Raw genomic sequence first — 18,147 nt, forward strand, 5'->3', positions numbered from 1 at the left:
TGTCATCAGTATTCTTGTTGCAATAATCAGTGACAGACACAAGGGCGGACCCTGCCTAGAAACTTCCTCACCTTGAATAATCGAAACAGAAAGTTAGGATACCAGTTTCACATGTGGTGAGGCACTCAGGCCATAGGCATACACCAGTTTTCCATGCAGAGGACATTTCTATCCCATCAGCATGAAGCATGCAATATTTAATATTCATCATTCATAATTCACAGTGAATGAAGAATTGACCGGGAGACGAGGCAATTTAAAAGGAGAATGCTCTGTGTCCCAGGGATACTTCCAATTACGCTCTCATTATGAACGTGCTCTCACGGCTACCCATACTGAGTGAACCAACTCGATTTCAGAAAAATACTCACATTTTTATTTTCAGTGCTTAACTCCTGTAAGAAGGGCTCTACAGTGATTGTGTTGCACTAGCGTATTTATTTACTCCATTTAATGATGAAGTTAAGGCTATCACTTCACCAAGTTGCATGCCTGAAACTACATGAGCTGAGCACTCTGTCCAATTTTGCCCAATACTCAGCCCTTCCACGAATCCAGTCTCGGAGTTCTCATATCTGCACCTCATGTATAAGATAGGGATCTCCCCACAGAACAGAGGCTTTGGAGCATATTCCTTTTGAAGACATGTAGCTTCACATCTCTGCCAACTACAGTCTCAGAGTCTGTGCATTCTAATTGGGGAATGAAGATAAAGGGGCATATTTATACTCCGTTTGCGCCGAATTTGAGTCGTTTTTTTCGACGCAAATTAGACGCAAAACTAACTCCATATTTATACTTTGGCGTTAGACGCGTCTAGCGCCAAAGTTCATGGAGATAGCGCCATTTTTTTTCGTGAACACCTTCCTTGCGTTAATGATATGCAAGGTAGGCGTTCCCGTCTTAAAAAATGACTGCGATGCATATGCGTCGTATTTATACTCCCGGGCAAAAATGACGCCCGGGAGTGGGCGGGTCTAAAAAACCCGCATTTGCGCTGGATTTTAGCACCTGGGTCAGGGCAGGCGTTAAGGGACCTGTGGGCTCAGAATGAGCCCAGAGGTGCCCTCCCCTGCCCCCAGGGACACCCCCTGCCACCCTTGCCCACCCCAGGAGGACACCCAAGGATGGAGGGACCCACCCCAGGGACATTAAGGTAAGTCCAGGTAAGTATTTTTTTTATTTTTTTTTTGTGGCATAGGGGGGCCTGATTTGTGCCCCCCTACATGCCACCATGCCCAGGGGACAGAAGTCCCCTGGGCATGGCCATTGGGCAAGGGGGCATGACTCCTGTCTTTGCTAAGACAGGAGTCATTTCAATGGGGGATGGGCGTCATAAAAAAATGGCGCAAATCGGGTTGTGGCGATTTTTTTGCCTCAGCCCGACTTGCACCATTTGTGGACGCCCATACGCCATTTTCCCCCTAGGCCGGCGCTGCCTGGTGTACGTCGTTTTTTTAACGCACACCAGACAGCGCCGGCGGCTAACGCCAACTAACGTCATTCAATAAATACGGCGCCCGCATGGTGCTTCAGAATGGCGTTAGCCGGCGCTAATTTTTTTGACGCAAAACTGCGTTGGCGCAGTTTTGCGTCAAAAAGTATAAATATGGGCCAAAGAGTGCTAAGGAAAATGTATCTGTGATTGATACGGAGGGTCCTAGACTCAGCATGCTACCACTTCTATTTTTCATTTTCATTTTTTTTGTTGGCTGTCGCAGAATAACAAATATATTGTGAGTGTACTGGGTTGCATTAGAAAGAGTAACTAATTCAGATGTTTTATTTATTTCTGTGATTTACTTTGTATGAATTCATCACAAGTCATTGACACAATTTTATATCAATTAGTTTTCCAGTAAAGGTAAATATTTTATCTTTCAATTTGTTCAATAGATTGTTCTTTGCTTGAGCATTTCACTTTTCTTTATTTTACAGTCCCGCCTTTTTCTTTTTATCATACAGTCAATATAGAGCGTACACTGTAAGAAAAGAAGCATGCATGAGGGGGAGCTGAAGTAGTGGAGGAGTAACTAGAGGAGAGTCGGAGAAAATACCATTGCATATCCTTCAAAATACAACATGCTAACAGAAAAATATGCAGTTGTAAAGTTTGTTTTGTCTGTTATAAACCTGAACCATTGGTAATGGCGGCAAGGCCCCACATAGGCTAACTCTTGAACAAAGACGACCTAGATATGCCACCCATACTGGATGAGGAAGCCTCACCCACATCTTGTGGCATGCTTCATCCTTGTAATCTCACCCAGCCCTAGTAAAATGGTGCTACTAGAACAGACTCAATCTCAATGACAGGGAGTTCTTTATGAGAAGTGTAAAGGATAAAGGAGGGATCCAGATGAATTAAAAGTACTTTGAGGTAAACCTGGGAGTGTCTACCTTTATTGGCGGGTACCTCAGGTATATTTAAAAACAAAAACAAGTGGATGATGATTACATTCAATAACCTGTTCATTAACCTGTTCATCCGTGTTGAGCCAACATGTTTCTGCCCTAACTAGTGCCAATACAGGCCCTTAAAGACCCTTAGAGGAATCAATACGGAAGGTTAATCATTTCCATTAGCATTTCAACTTTCAAAAGGAAATTGGAGGAAGTTAATAAAAGAAATAGCGGAATTCAAGGAGTGTTTGACTCAAAAATATAAAGCTGTCAGAAAGACTTGAAAAAGTTGTCCCATGAGATTGTTTATCCTTACTCAAAGAAATATTGCTACTTCAAAACAACATCCTTCCTGGATACTTCTTCATGGCGGTGACAAGTGCCAACCAAAAAAAAAAGAGGGATAGGAGAGGTTATCCTCCTTAATTTACCTATGGACCGGTAACACCACACAATAACCCATGATTATGGCCACATACCTATGGTCTTCCCGCATATCTCACCTTGCCACATTTTCCTTGGCACTACCAGAGCAGGTCTTTTTTAGACAGAGGCAGGGGCATAGAGAGAGGAAAGAAAAAGAAAAATCAAAGGGTCTCCTGACAAGACACCCTGAAAAATGCACTCCTGAGAACAAGCAAATCCTAGCAACCACGCCAATCATCACCATTAACCTAAGTGGGAAAGCCCTCGCTGACGCAAAAAATAGTGAGTTAAACAAAGGGCTAGGTTTTGCACCCACTATAAATGAGAATCTATTTAGACTGAATGCAGAAATAGCTGAATTTCTATGGCAAATTCGACTGAGTATTTTTTGACAGAAGAAATTAGCCAGAACATTTGGACTGAAGTCTACATTCAACTCCCCCTCCATTTGAAATGCCACCCGAAGTACTTGCATTCAAGCAGGTTGTCAAACATGAGGTTGATGCTTTGAATCTCCAAGTAAAATTTGTGCCACAAACATTTTGGAAATTTTTGTTTTGTGATTATGCACTGGCAAACCTTCCTATGGTAAAACAAATGTCATTTATAAATATTTCCAACAACCAGGACCAAATTGGGCACCTAAAATATTTCCCACCGAATGCTGTTCTACCAATCATCGTTATTAAGAGTACAAAATATGAAAATGAGATTTTAATTATATATATATATATAACTGTATATATCTGTATACATTCACGTCTTATTAATGTCATATAAGATACAATTTTACCAGAAATAGCATACAATACCAGATTGAGAAAGCCATGAAGCAGCCTGTTTCGATATGCCTCAATGTCAAAATTTGGTGAGTAATCCAATGAAAGTGTGGCTCCTATGTCAATTAATTAGAGAAGAAAAAGAATAAGCTCCACGAATGAAAATAAAAGCACAATGGTTTTTGAAGGTCCAAACCTGTACAATCAAGCTTTAAAACATACAATAAACAGAGATACATTCTAAAAGGAAATAAGTTCTATTAGCGCTATGGATGTAAATGCAAGGTCCGCCATAAACTGCTCCACAACTACTGTATGGAGCATTCTTAAAGGGATGGAAAGTTAGGGGAGTGCAAAAGATGCTACAGAGGAGATCAGTTGTTCTTGATGGCTGTGGCATTTCCTAGAAAATAAACTGTCTCCCCTACCTGGAGTCACACTGGGGGTCAAAAGTAAACCTGTCAAAACGTTCATGCCACCCAACATCGCACCAATCGAGTGAGTATAGCAAGTGAATCGGCCTCGCTCTACAGTAAGGTTTAGTGGGTTCTCCCCCATGAAAATCTCGGAAAAGTGAAGCCAAATGGTGCATTTTACAGCTCGGTTTTTCCAAACATGCTGTTTAAAAAGACATAAATGTTGCTAGGAATTATTGAGAAAATCGAATGAATTATTCAAATACTTCAGAGTCTGCCACAGAACCCGGGAGGAATAATCAACGCAAACAGATACAAAAAATGGTTAAAATGGATAAGTGGAGAAAGACCTAATTCTTTAAAATTTACAAGAAGCAACAAAGCAAGTGAGGCTAGCAGGATACTCTAGTAAGAGTTATACTGGAACATTGTTATTTTTCTGGTTCTCAAAATCCTTCAGTGGAGCAAGACAGGGTGCTAAAGCCAGTGAAGGTCCCTCAAAGACATTGTTGGCCTCCTGCTGATCCCTTCATTTTTAGGGCCAAATGCTCAGAACGGTACAAAGTCAGCTTTTGAGCCACTGAGGAAGTTTCACATCTGGGATGACATTTTCACCTCTGCTAGCCACAAAGTCCTATGGTTGGCCTTTTCTGGTTTTCAAAATCACCCAGCGGAGCAAGGTTAAATGCTGTAGCTGAACATTGATCCATTAACACCTTCGCTTCGAGGTCTCTTCTTTAAGGAAAAAGCTTTGAATGGGATGAACCAAAATGAGTATGTCTTAAATCATTCCGAGCCTCCTCTGAAGTCCATAGAAACTGAGGGCAGGCTTCTAGGCACCAGGTCTCTGTCTGGAGGTCTACTGCAGTCCACCGCACCTCTAAGGGGCATATTTAAGAGCCCCACTTGCCACCAGAATGTCACTTTTAGTGACGCTCCGGTGGCGCTACGCACTGCACCATATTTACAAGGTGGCGTTAAGCCACTTTTTGTGGTTTAACGCCACCTTGTAAATACGGTCCCTTCACACGCAGCACTTTGCATGGAAGGGACATGCAATGGGTGTTGCTGTGGGCATGCCACAGCAACACCCATTGCATTTTGATGCTGCCCCAGATTTACAAGTTTTCGTAAACCTGAGGCAGCTCCATCATCTAATGCCACCCCAACGGTGGCGTTTGCAGGGTGCAACGAGGAGAAATGCTTTCATTTCTCCTCATTTTTTGCTCTTTCTATGTGTGCTGCATTCTTCAAATTGCCATTTAAGATTGTTTTTGTGCAAGATGGTGTTCCTTCCTGCACAAAAACAATCTCCCCATCAACGCAGCCATCCTTGCACATTTGTTCATGGGTTGCTGCGTTGGCACACGGCAGCAAATTCAGCGCCAGTGCAGGGGGAACCACAGGGGTGTGCCGTATTCTTTTAAATATGGCGCATCCCTGTGTTGTGAAAATGACAGTGTGTGACGCTGCCAAATTTGGCGCAGCTACCGCACTGTCATTTTCCCTTAAATCTGGCCCTAAATGTCTAGATCCTCTTCAGAGGAGAGTCTTCCTGCCTTTTGTGTACCTGCAGCAGAGAACAGGAAGCCATCCAGATGACCCTTGGAGATCAGTCCCAGTTGTTTTTTCCCAGTAGTTAGGAAGAATCTCCTTTCTTCTTTCAGGAGTTCTTTCAGGTCAAGGAATATTCTGAGGAGGTGGGGATGAGATGCTATTCTTTCTTGACCCGTTAGCCCATTTCACATTTTATGTCACAGAAAACCACAGCAAGTAAATAAATATATTCATACCAACATTGCTTTCAGAAATTAAAATATGGAAGTGTGACTTACCACATATTTCACAGCAGTGTCCATTTGGTTTTAGGGGGTCCTTGCACACTACTCCGGGACACTGATTCTCAGTATGTTGCTTCAAGGTGGAGCAAATATTTAGAATTTCCTTTAAAATATACATAAATAGAAACATTTGATCTGAGCAGTTACTATAAATGTATACCATAAAAAACAATTTTAAAGTAAGCCCGGCCGAACCTGGTATGAAGACCAGGAGACCTCTACTAAGTTTTGTTGCGTTGTGGTTTAGTGACGGCTTCAATGGCAATATATAATGATGCACGGCAGTGGTGGTTTAAAAAAACGGAGCCAAAGTGAACTGCAAGAGCTTCACCTCTGTTCTGAATATAGCACTTTAGACCAGTTTTATCTCCTCAAGCACTGTAAATAACCAATGCTACGAAGACTCAATGTAAATGTGTCCAAAGTACAGACCACGGGCATAGACTGACCTTGCTGGTATTCAAACTTTTATTGTGGAGGTAGCAGTAGATGTAAATTATGAGTCACCTGGCATGCTAATGATGGCACATCATGCCACCGTGCACATCAAATTAAGTATAGCACACTAATTCTGTTCATGTAATGAGTCCATTGCTGTCACTCTCACAGAGTTGGAAGCTGTGGCACTAACAGTATTATAAGGAGACAGACCTCCAGCACCTACCACAAGAAATTAGCTTTCATGGTAGCTGTATGTCAGAAGATTACGGCCAGAAATACAACGCTCCAGATGTACTGTTGCCAAAATAGTGACAACTAAAATATTGTGAAGGTAATTATATCGAAGTCTGTACAGATTTACTACTCTTAATCCTGTATCCATGTACCTTGATAACACATACATATGTTACATATAACTCTCCCTAACAGCTACTAACAAGAATACCAGATTCCCTAAATCTGGTTATTCACCACTATGAAGTATAAAGAGTGGGTGAATAAATATTGTTACACACTGTTACTAAGTCATAAAGGAATTCCAGGTTGCTTTGACGGCCATGCCTGAAGGTCTGTGCGTACAGAACTGCATCTCTGCTCTGCTGGAGGGCAGATGGCATAGCTTCGGGAGGGAAGAAGTTGGAATGGCAGAGAGAGTGGCAGGTTGGGTGGCCGGACCCACGACATTTTGGTCGAAGGGGAGAAGCAATGTTATGGCCCCCAGTTACCCCTTTGCTTCTACATAGAAGTTAAAAGAGGATGCAGATGATTTTAGAGTAATAAGAACATACAGCTATACATGGATAAAAAGTGCACAATTGAGATGTTTTTCACTTTAGGTGTTATTCACTCTTGCTGTCTCTTTGATGTCCACACAAACACACACCCTCTCCAACTACCCCTCAGTGAAATAACCTCACCGTTACCTATCTATAGTTTTCTGTATAGTCAAGGTACATATATGTATTTGACAGCACAATTTCACTGTCAAGCATATTAGACATTGTAGACAAGTAGAGACATCCAAAATTTGGTATTTGTGCGTCAACTGGGTTCAACCGGGATTAATCTCTGTTATCACCCAGATAATGTTCCGATTACAACAGTAATATTTGCACTTGTGTTCCATATTATTTATCTATCTGTCCAGTGCACGGAGTCCAAGTGAAGTCCCAAACTCGGATACTAACTATTTTCACATAAATGGATATGCATAGAGGAATCATTTCTTTGGACTCAACTGACCTTGTGGACTCATTTTCTATTACCTTCCAAGGTCAGGTGTGGCCTACTACATCTCTATGAACCGTTTAATACCCAACTACACCTTAATCCGAACATGGGTCTCTTGCTCCATGTTCTCCTGACCAGTGTCCCCAAAGGCTTCATCATCATAAGCTCTTCATTTATTACTACACTTGTGTCTATCTTTCCTTTCCTTAAGTGGGTCTGTCTTCCATGGCATATTTAACACTCTTAACTGTTCAAAAGGGCAAGCCGCACTATTTTACTACTGCAAACACTACCAAGCAAATGTTGTTCACTTTCCTCAATCCTAGTTAACTGAAATTCAACATTGCATTTACCTATCTTTCGGTCCCTCCCTCCCTCGACAGTGCCATTTTAATTGACTTCTCTATGTCAAACTAGACCATCCAGCTATAAATCAGAGTAACACGTTCACATTTTCATCCACACTTTCTAGACTGCAACTTGAACACAGGCTGTTCTAGAGTCTTCCTCTCTACTGAATTCTGTGGGCCCACAGATCCCCCTACTTCCACTCCCTTTTTAAAACCCTCCCCTTCAAAATAACCCTCTTTTGATTGACCTCCATCATCTTATTAATCACTCCTGAGCATTGCTCTTTTTACAGTTTTTTGTCCAGGCTCAAGCTGTCCAACCTACAGTCACAAGTCAGCACATACCACAACTGTGAGTCCAGCCAAAGCTCTTACCGCAGTGTTCCCACACACACATCCTGTTTTGTCAGCGCATCTTGAGTTTGTAACTTTGATGGCGCCCAGCCCATGAAATTGCATCTTTGCAGTGTTTGTTTCCAGGTATGCAGCAAAATCTTCATGTCTGTCGAATCTCTAGTGTTAAAGGAAAGGCAGGTTTTACTGGAACTGAACAGTTATTAATACGATGAATGGCATTTTGGCTTGCTTAGTCCCTTAGTCCACGAACACAAACAGCAGGGAATAGTTATGAATATTGGCCATAAAAAAATATGTTTGGCTAAATGTCTTACCTAAAGGCCGGGTCGGATGGCCTACAGGGCAATTTGGCAGTGCTGGATGTGCTGGTCTGACGAGTCAGTTTGTGGACTGTTTTCTGGCTGTTTGTTGGCCTGTTTTGTGGTCTGGTAGGCTGGTTTTCACTGTTGATTTCCCTGATATTACCACAAACATTGTCTAGAACAAGCTCAAATCCATGTAGCCTCCCCACCATACAAGATACCTATGCAGCATGTCTCAACAAATTCAAAATTCTCCCGATTTGCAAATGTGGGGCACTTTTTTGCCTACCTGATTTGTTAATGGGGGCCACATTTATTTTGGTGCCTGGGTCTAATTTCTGTCCCAGTCCGACCCTGCCTAAAGGTTAGTGAAAGCCATATAGAAAGCATTTCAGATTCCCCCATTTCCTTCTTCAGGGAACTAATTCAGGGCGAAAGGTTCGCTTCTTTTATGATCCCAAGCACTCGTCAACAGAAGGAGGCCATTTTCAGATGACTAAATATGTAATTCAACGTGTCTTAAGCAGAAGCACACATACCCCTTTTAAATGTGCCATATAGACCATAAAATAATATAGATACACAATAAATATTACTGATAAAGGAAAATATGGGTTTCAAATGTATCAAAAAACTTCTAACGAAACTAGTGCTTTTATTGTTTCTAACATGGTTTCGAGGTGACAGGGTGTGCACCCTAACTCATATTTGGCTCCAGGCCTTACCTGCCTATCGTGAAAAAAGCTTGTCTTCAAGTTAGGGATTTTCTAAAGCTTTGCAATTTCTAATAGGCCAGTAGAATTACTTTGGATATTTGTTTAAGGGATAGAAATTGGAAGTCTACTTGCAAGGTTGAAGGAAGAACATGAAGCGTTTAAGCAGGACTAGAAGTTTTAGACCAGTTCTTCCATTGCCGAAATACTGTGAGCACCTCCACCCTCTGGCTTCCCATGCCCCGGACCACAGTAACCAAGTCCATGGCCATCTACAACCCTTGAAGCCATCCAGATTCCATGAACAACAGGCACTTTTAGCAGTAAAATGATTCCTCAGCTCCTTTCGAGTGTCATTGTATTGATTGATCAGGTTAACTGGAAGACAGACATTGTGATGTGCAATAGTGTCTAGAAATTGTTAAGGCTCCACTGGGGTTAATTCACTGAAGTAGGCAAAACAAGACACTGCATCTCAAAGGGCACATTCACTGCAGCTTCCTTCATTTCCTCTCTGAAAATCTGAGACTGGGGTGGGGCCTGGTAAACCCATAGAATATCAAACATTATAAATCCCTTTAGAAATCACCACAAATATTTCGTTATTGAGACTATTTTCTAATTTTTTGATTTGCATTAATGCTGAATACTACTTACCCATATTAACCATTAAGTAAGCTAAATGAGGTGTATGTGTAGTCATTTTCTTTTACCTCTGATATTTTCTGGGTCAGTATTTTTTGGGAACGTGCACTGCATGCATGTGTTTGGATCACCATGGTGAAAGCCACACCCGTGATTTCCAGGTTTATTCAGTCATTTCGAATGGAACTTCTGTGCACATGAAGAACTCAAGTAAGTTTTAGACAGACTTTTTTTTTAAACAGTTTACATTAATTAGTGTACTTAAACAGTATTCTTATTAAGCTCGAACATTTAAAATCTCTTCAGAGCTCCAGCAGTGCCCATTCATTTTAATGCATGGCATGATGAGGTGTCACTCATATTTTCACCATGAGGGTGGAAACTCTATCAACAGTCGATTGGTGTTATGAGAATGACATAGCCTGCCAGCATATAAAACTTTCAACAGTTTGACACCTTGTACCAATTTTCACCTGTACTTAGCACTGTCACATATTGAGTGTTTATGCAGGTTTGAAGTACTTGCTCCTATCAATGGGCATCAGTTAAATACGTATTACTTTACTTAATCAATAGACATTAAGGGGCCTATTCACAAACTGATTTTGTAGTATGCTTATAGTAGTACAATAGAAGTACTCATGTACTACAAAATACTATCAGAACCCTACATGTGGGGGTCTATGTCTCCACCTCCCCAATCTTGTCTGTTCAAGGATATCTGGTCCATCTGCACAGATCTCTGCACACTCATGCTTAAGATTTAGTAGTAAATGTACTACTAAAAGGGAGGGGTATTGGGAGATCAAGAGGGGTTAAGGGAGAGCTAGGGAGGGAAATGCACCCACTCATAAAAGTGTAAGCTCATTCCTATTTACAAACTGCAGTTCTAATGTAACTATGTTTACAAAGGACGCAAAACAGTAGAACATATACTCCAGCTCAGATTAAAGTGTAAATCCAGCACTGCATATGGCCAACCACTGGTATGCAACACCCTCTTATAGAAAATAATGGAGACAGAACTTAGCATTATACCCCATAAGAAATAATTTTACATTAAGTAATTAATTTTGACTTTTTAAATATTATATATGTAAGTGTGATTAAATGTTTTATATATATATCCTGACATCTAGTGCTGGGCTCGGACGTTTGTAAGTTGTTTTTCTCCAAGAAGGTTTTCAGTCTCGAGGAATAGTGACTCCTCTCTTAGGTAGCAGGGAGCATGGGCATCAACTCCACGTTACATTGTTTTTCCGCACAGTGGGTGAGAATGGTATATGGAGTAGTGCCATAGGCCCTCATTCCGACCCTGGCGGTCATAGACCGCCAGGGTCACGAATGACGGAAGCACCACCAACAGGCTGGCGGTGCTTCATTCGTCATTCCGTACCGCCGCGGTCGCCCAGCCGGGTCCGGCGGTTTCCTGCCGGATTTCCCCCGGCTGGGAGACTCCTCCAGGGCAGCGCTGCAAGCAGCACTGCCCAGGGGATTCTGACCCCCTTCCCGCCAGCCTGTTTCTGGCGGTTTATACCGCCAGAAAGAGGCTGGCGGGAACAGGTGTCCTGGGGCCCCTGGGGGCCCCTGCACTGCCCATGCCACTGGCATGGGCAGTGCAGGGGCCCCCTAACAGGGCCCCAGCCTGCTTTTCACTGTCTGCATAGCAGACAGTGAAAAGCGCGACGGATGCAACTGCACCCGTCGCACACCTGCAACACCGCCGGCTCCATTTGGAGCCGGCTTCAGTGTTGCAGGCCCCCTTCCCGCTGGGCCGGCGGGAAGGTCGGAATTGCACCAGCGGTCTTTTGACCGCGGTGGGGCCAAATGGCGGTTCCCGCCAGGCGGGCGGCAACCGCCGCCCGCCGAGGTCAGAATGACCCCCATAGTGTCTTATGATGCACATGTGTGTTGTCTAACTTCCGGGAGTAAATTGTGCAAAAATGAAGACATCTGTCAGTACATTGTCACAAGTCCGGTGAGGTGCATGTGAATCTACAGCACTGCACATTACAAAAAGATGCTTACAGGGCAAGTAACATTCCTCATTTTTAGCATGTGTTCCTATAAATGCATGTTTAGCATAAACTAAAAAGCAGTACCTCCCGATAGTGGTGACTAGCGTGAGGATGAGACAGATGTCTGAAACAAAGTCTTAAGGTCTGTTTGGTCAACCACTGCTTACTGTCTGCCTAGGCTATCCACACCATAAGGTTTAGTGAATATGTGTGGGGTTGACCATGTAGCTGCTTTACCAATGTCAGTTAGTGGAGTGTCACTTAGGAAAGCCATTAATGCTGCTTTCTTTCATGGGGATAGATCCTTGGGTTTTACAGCAAGGATCCTTTTAGCAGGCCTAAAAAAATCAGAACATTTTTACCAGACCTGCAGGTCTAGTGACTTGAATAATCTACTCGACCTAACGGTAAATCACTTGACCCATAAACTCGTCTCAAATTGTGAGATCCTAGACAAATTTTTTATTTCAACTAGTCATCTTTTTCTTCATTATCACATATGAGAGCACATTCAAATATGTGAGTTCAGCATGTCTGCTGTACAAAAAGCTCTTCTTTTTGATTTAAAAGGTTATACTTTAACAACACGTACTACAAAAATCTAGCCCACATATAGGGTACACATGACCACTGACTTCCCTTTTAGTTCACTAATAGCATTTTCATCAGGGTGGGTGCAGGAATCTTTCTCAGTTCATATTTAAAACTCTCACTTTTAATAAATATATTACTAATGCAGGATGTTGTAGCATACTGTCATTTACAGACAGATATTTTCCATTTGAAATGGCCACAAACCTTCCCAATGACATGTAGTTTTACGGATATACAATGATGTGTGAAAATCCTCTTTCAGCAAATAATTTATCATTTGTACATCACCAACTAAAGCATTCTGATTTGTTTTGATACTATTACAGTATTTGTTTCCATCTCATTAGAGAATTACAAAAAAAGTGCTGCTGTACTACTAAAATTTATTTTTAAATATTTGTACCATTAATTTACTAGCTATTTAATTGTTGTTTGCTCAGCAGGACCACCATCCACCCATCCAAGGAACTCTGCGACACCCTCTCAGACTACTTCCAGAGCAAGATCACCACCATATACAACAATGTCGACTCCCCAACCCTCCAGCCTAGACATTTCTCAAGTAGCGAACACCAGCCACACGATAACCTCCTGGTCCCTGATTACCACACAGGCCACTGCAGCCATCATATCATCCATCCACTCCGGGGCACCCACCGACCCCTGCCCCCACTGTTTTTTTAACTTCAGAGCCAACACTGTTAGCACAGAACTAATCTGCATCCTCAACACCTCCATCTCCATGGAAACCTTCCTAGACGAATGGAAGCACAAAGAGGTCAGACCTCTCCTAAAGAAACCTTTCGCTGACCCCAGTGACCTAAAAAACTACAGACCAATCTCCCTGCTCCCCTTCCCGGACAGAGTGCTTGAGAAAGCCATCAACCAACAGCTCACTGACTATCTCGAACTAAACCATCTTCTTGACACCTCACAATCAGGGTTCTGGGCCAATCACAGCACAGAGACTGCACTGATCGCCGCAACAGACGACATCAGGACCCTCCTCGACTGATGAGAGTCGGCAGCTCTGATCCTTCTGGACCTCCCCATAGCGTTCGATACAGTCTCTCACCACACTCTCCTCAACAGACTTTATAACATAGGCATTCAATGAAATGCCCTTAAGTGGGTCGCTGTTTTCCTCTCAGATCACATGCAGAGCATCCGCCTTCCTCTCTTCCCTTCTACACCCAAGAACATCACCTGTGGCATAACCCAAGAATCCTCTGTCAGCCCAACCCTGTTCAACATCTACATGACCTCCCTCTCAGACATCGTCAGATCCTACGGACTCAATATACTTTCCTACGCTGATGACATTTAACTAATCCTCTCACTCACCGAAGACCCCCACAACACCAAAGCCAACTTCCGCAATGCCTTGACCGACATAGCAACATGGATGAAAAACAGCTGCCTCAAACTAAATACCAACAAAACGGAAGTCTTGATCCCTTGGAAGAACACCTGCACATGGGACCACAGCTGGTGGCCAGCAGAATTCGGACTAACGCCAGCTTCATCAGACCACACACAAAACCTCAGCATTATCCTCGGCTGCCAACTATCCATGAATTGACAAGTAATCTCAGTTGACTCCTCCTGCTTCTACATCCTCTGTATGTTCTGTCAGATCTACAAATGGATCCATACTGACCCCAGAAAGACAGTCACGCATGCCCTCGTCACCAGCCGCCTCGACTATGGCAACGCACTCCACACTGGAGTTTCCTCCCAGCGAATAAAAACATTCCAGATTCTACAGACCACCGCAGTCAGACTCATCCTCAACCTCCCCAAGCGCTCAAGCATCACCCTACAACTCAGGAACCTCCAATGTCTCCCCGTCCAGAAGAGTTGCCAATTCAAAATTCTCACACTTGCATACAAGGCTCTCCACAACTTAGGGCCATCCTACATCAACCATGGACTGAGCTTCTAAGTCCCTGCAAGACAACTACTCTCCGCCTCGCTAATCCTCGCACACGCCCCTTGCATCCATTGCAGATGCAACAGAGGCCGCTCCATCTCCTACAGAGCAGCCAAGTCCTGGAACAGTCTGCCCCTCCACCTCCAAACAGCTTCCTCCCTGGCAGACTTCAGAAGGAGACTCAAGACATGGCTTTTTGACAGAGACACAGCACCCTCAGTGCCCAGATAGCCTTAGGGGTGCTAGTACTGCACTTTACAAATGCTATGATTGATTGATTGATAAATATTGGCTATTTTTCTAAACTGGTGTGGAGTACTTTTGTGGTGTTTTCACTGTGTTACTGTGTGTGTTGTGTGTGTGTGTGTTGTGTGTGTGTGTGTGTGTGTGTGTGTACAGATACTTTACACATTGCCTCTGAGATAAGCCGGACTGCTCGTGCCCAGCTACCAAGGGAGTGAGCAGGGGTTATCTTAGCTATGTGGCTCCCTGACTAGAGTGAGGGTCCCTACTTGGACAGGGTGCAAACCACTGCCAACTTGAGACCCTATTTCTAAAATTGGTGATCAGCAGTAAGGATAGGACTTGTGTTTGTATTTGCCATACAATGATTGGTGTAGACTACTTCCATATCTTTTCTGTATGCCTTCTGGAGTTTTTGTGCAACCTCTAAGTTTCATCCACAATCATGTCTCAGTCTGATGGGCCAGCAGCAGTTATTGCAGATTTGGTGTTTGAGCAGGAGAGGCTTGAGACCTATACGGTGCTTCAGCTCAAACTGTTCTGCAAGGAGTTCAGGGGTCCTTATAAAGGCCTCACTAGAAAGAAGGAGCTGGTAAAGGTGCTGAGGGCCTGGGTGGCAGCCAGGGAGGCTGGTGAGCATGCAGAGGTGGGCAGTGTGGATCTGGTGGAGCAGAGTCTACATGGTGATTTTGTGGCATAACAGGATTTGCCTGAGGGGAGGGTACCCTCCAGGCCTGGCAGCAGTGTTTCTTCCAAGGGTCTGACCCCAGAGAAGCTGGAGGGCAGACGGGAGGCTAGGAAGTACACTTTGGAGCTTGAAAAACTCAGGCTGGAAATGAGGGCAAAGAAACAGCCATAAAATAAATAAAAATGATCTTGGCTCACGAGCGGAGCTTAAAGGAGCTGGACTTAAATGGCAAGGCCAGCACAGATGGTGGCAGCATTTCATTAGTGTGGTTTGAGAGAAGGGTGCACCTACCCTGGAATCTAGGGAAAGTGTTCACTAAGGAGGATGACATACACAGGTGGTTTCAGGGCAATTAGGCAGCTATCCACAAGCATGGTATCCCCGAGAAAGACTGGGGGGCAGGTCTATGGAACTACTTCACAGTGGAGGGGCAGGGACACCTTGTTGGCACTAGAGGCAGCAAGGGAGCTCACCTACACTACCATGAAGGATGCTCTTATCACTAGGTATGGCCAATACCAGAGATGTACAGACTGAAGTTTAGGGAGAGTAGGAAACTTGATTCCTATACCTGGCTTGAGTGGGTGGATTACTTTTGCAGAGCACTGGATGGTTGGGTGAAGGGCAGTGAGGTAACAGCTTATTGGGGGCTGTACAGTTTGTTTGTATAGGAACAGTTATCTAGTCTGTGTTTTACAGAGCTGCGCCAGCACTTGATTGACAGCAGGCTTACTGACCCCATGAAGCTTGCTCAGGAGGCAGACCACTGGATGAATACGAGGGTCCACAAGAAGTTGTATGTGGAAGACTCAGCCAAGGGTAGGCAAGGTGCCCGACAGAAGAAGGGGGAGGGGGGCGTCAAGGAGACACAAACAGGTCCCAGGACATCAGGGGAGACAAAGGTTCCAAGGTCCCTTCAGACGGGATGGAAGGAGGTTTTTTTAATGGGCGGTGGCCCAGGGCACCCCATTTTCAACCCAGTTGCTTTGAGTTTTCTCAGGTAGAACAAAAGAAAGGGTACTCTTTCTGTCCTCAGAAAACCCCCATTGGTGACCTCTCTACGGGGGTGGCCAATGTGGCCTTAGGGGAAGGTAGTCACCAGGGGCAGGCCATAAACCATGATGTGATCTCCTTCAATTGGGAGGTGGACTCAGAGGGTGAGTTGGTGATCCCTGAGAGTGGGAGTCGTCACTTCCAGCAGGTGACAGTGAACAGGGTCCCAGTCACTGCTCTGAGGGACAGTGGGGCTAGCCATACCATGGTTGTGGAAAGACGTGTCACCCCAGAGCAATACACCGGTCGGTTGTGTAGAGTGACTCCAGCCCATCGACGGGATGTTTTACGCCCTATGGCTCTGGTGTCCCTAAAGTGGGGCGGAGGGGTGACCCAGAAAAGGGTCATAGTTAGTCCCCAGATGCCCATAGACTGCATTCTGTGGAAAGAGTAGCCTGTGGTGTTAGGGGAACTGGGAAGGTCGGCCGCCAAGGCGCTCTAACAGTTCAGTTTTCTGGGGATACCACTCCAAAGTAGAAGGTACAGGACCCCAGCAAGAGAGACAGGAGGAGGGAGAACCCACCCCTACCCTCTGCTCAGCCTGAGGGTACAGACTCTTAATTTGAGTGACCAGTCTCAGAATACTGTAGGAAGCTGGCCTGGTGTGTGGTGGACACCTATGGTGTTGGCACCTTATACGAGGGCTAGGCAACCCGTATTAGTGAATGTAGGCAATGTCTAGGAAGCCAGGGTCTCTAGAGGTAGCTGTGGATAAGCAGCCAAGACTTATCTAGGAGACATGCAAAACTTATGCAATACCACAACAGTCACAGTAATTTATCACACATGAAAGGAACCCCACAGTTAAACATACACAGCAGTAATTAGGAATTGGCACAAGAAACAACAAGCATTGGTAAGAATTAGTGAAAAATAGTTAGAGCCCTAACAGAGGACCAAACCATAGACTAAAATAGTGGAATGCGAAGTAAAGTCCCCCACCCCAGTATATGGAGTAGTTAGAGGGGAGCTGGAAGAACTAGGGACCCCAATAGGTGAGTACCTGAGTGACCCCAGGAACCAGGAGAGCAGAAGTAAGCAAATGGTCTTCCTCAGGACTGACAAGAGGACTTAGAAAATGGATTGTGCAAGAACATGACTAGACCAGAAGAAACCAAAGGTGGATTCTGGAAGAAGAAGACCTGCAAGAAGGGGACAGTGTCCAGTCCAGATGGAGTGTCCAGCCGGGGCAGGAGCCACTACCCACCCTTCTGTGGATGAAGATCCTGGTCGACAGGGCAAGAAGAAGACCAGCTGTGGAGTCCAGGAGCTGCAGAGGAGTTCTTGGAGCGGTGTAGATGGTGTCCCACGCCGGTCGTCGCGATGCAGATGGTCAGTGATTTATGAGAACCACCAACAAATCTTGGCAAATGCAAGAAGAAGCAAAAGAAGAGTTGCAAGGCTGAAGCGGACCAGCAAGATCCAGGAAACTCAACCCTTGGAGGGGTGTCCGGGCTGACCCTCAGCAGGGGAAGAGCCAGCAGAAGCAGTCGCAAGCTCCACAGGCAACGCACTAGCAGCAGGCACAGTAAGTTGCAGTGAGGTCCAGTCAGCACACTTGGAGAGGAGTCCCACATCGTTGGAGCAGCAGAGAGGAGACTGTTCTTGACAGGATGAAGTGCTGGAGGCCGAGTCTACTCGGAGTCTGAAGATCGCTTGGAGCAGGAGTCAACAAGTCTTTATTGCTGCACGAGTCACAGTGCACGGGGTGCTGT

General features: G+C 44.5%; 1 protein-coding gene across 1 annotated transcript in view; it reads right to left on the reverse strand.

Moving 5' to 3' along the window:
- AMN (amnion associated transmembrane protein) overlaps positions 1 to 18,147 on the reverse strand; it is a 235,143-nt gene that overhangs the window by 79,647 nt on the left and 137,349 nt on the right. The window contains exons 6-8 of the mRNA XM_069207299.1: positions 8,262 to 8,399; positions 5,860 to 5,968; positions 3,642 to 3,724 (exon numbers count right to left, since the gene is read on the reverse strand). Coding sequence (XP_069063400.1) covers positions 3,642 to 3,724; positions 5,860 to 5,968; positions 8,262 to 8,399 — 330 coding nt within the window. The remainder of the gene's footprint in view (positions 1 to 3,641; positions 3,725 to 5,859; positions 5,969 to 8,261; positions 8,400 to 18,147) is intronic.

This window comes from Pleurodeles waltl, chromosome 9 (assembly GCF_031143425.1).
Source record: "Pleurodeles waltl isolate 20211129_DDA chromosome 9, aPleWal1.hap1.20221129, whole genome shotgun sequence".
NCBI lineage: Eukaryota > Metazoa > Chordata > Amphibia > Caudata > Salamandridae > Pleurodeles > Pleurodeles waltl.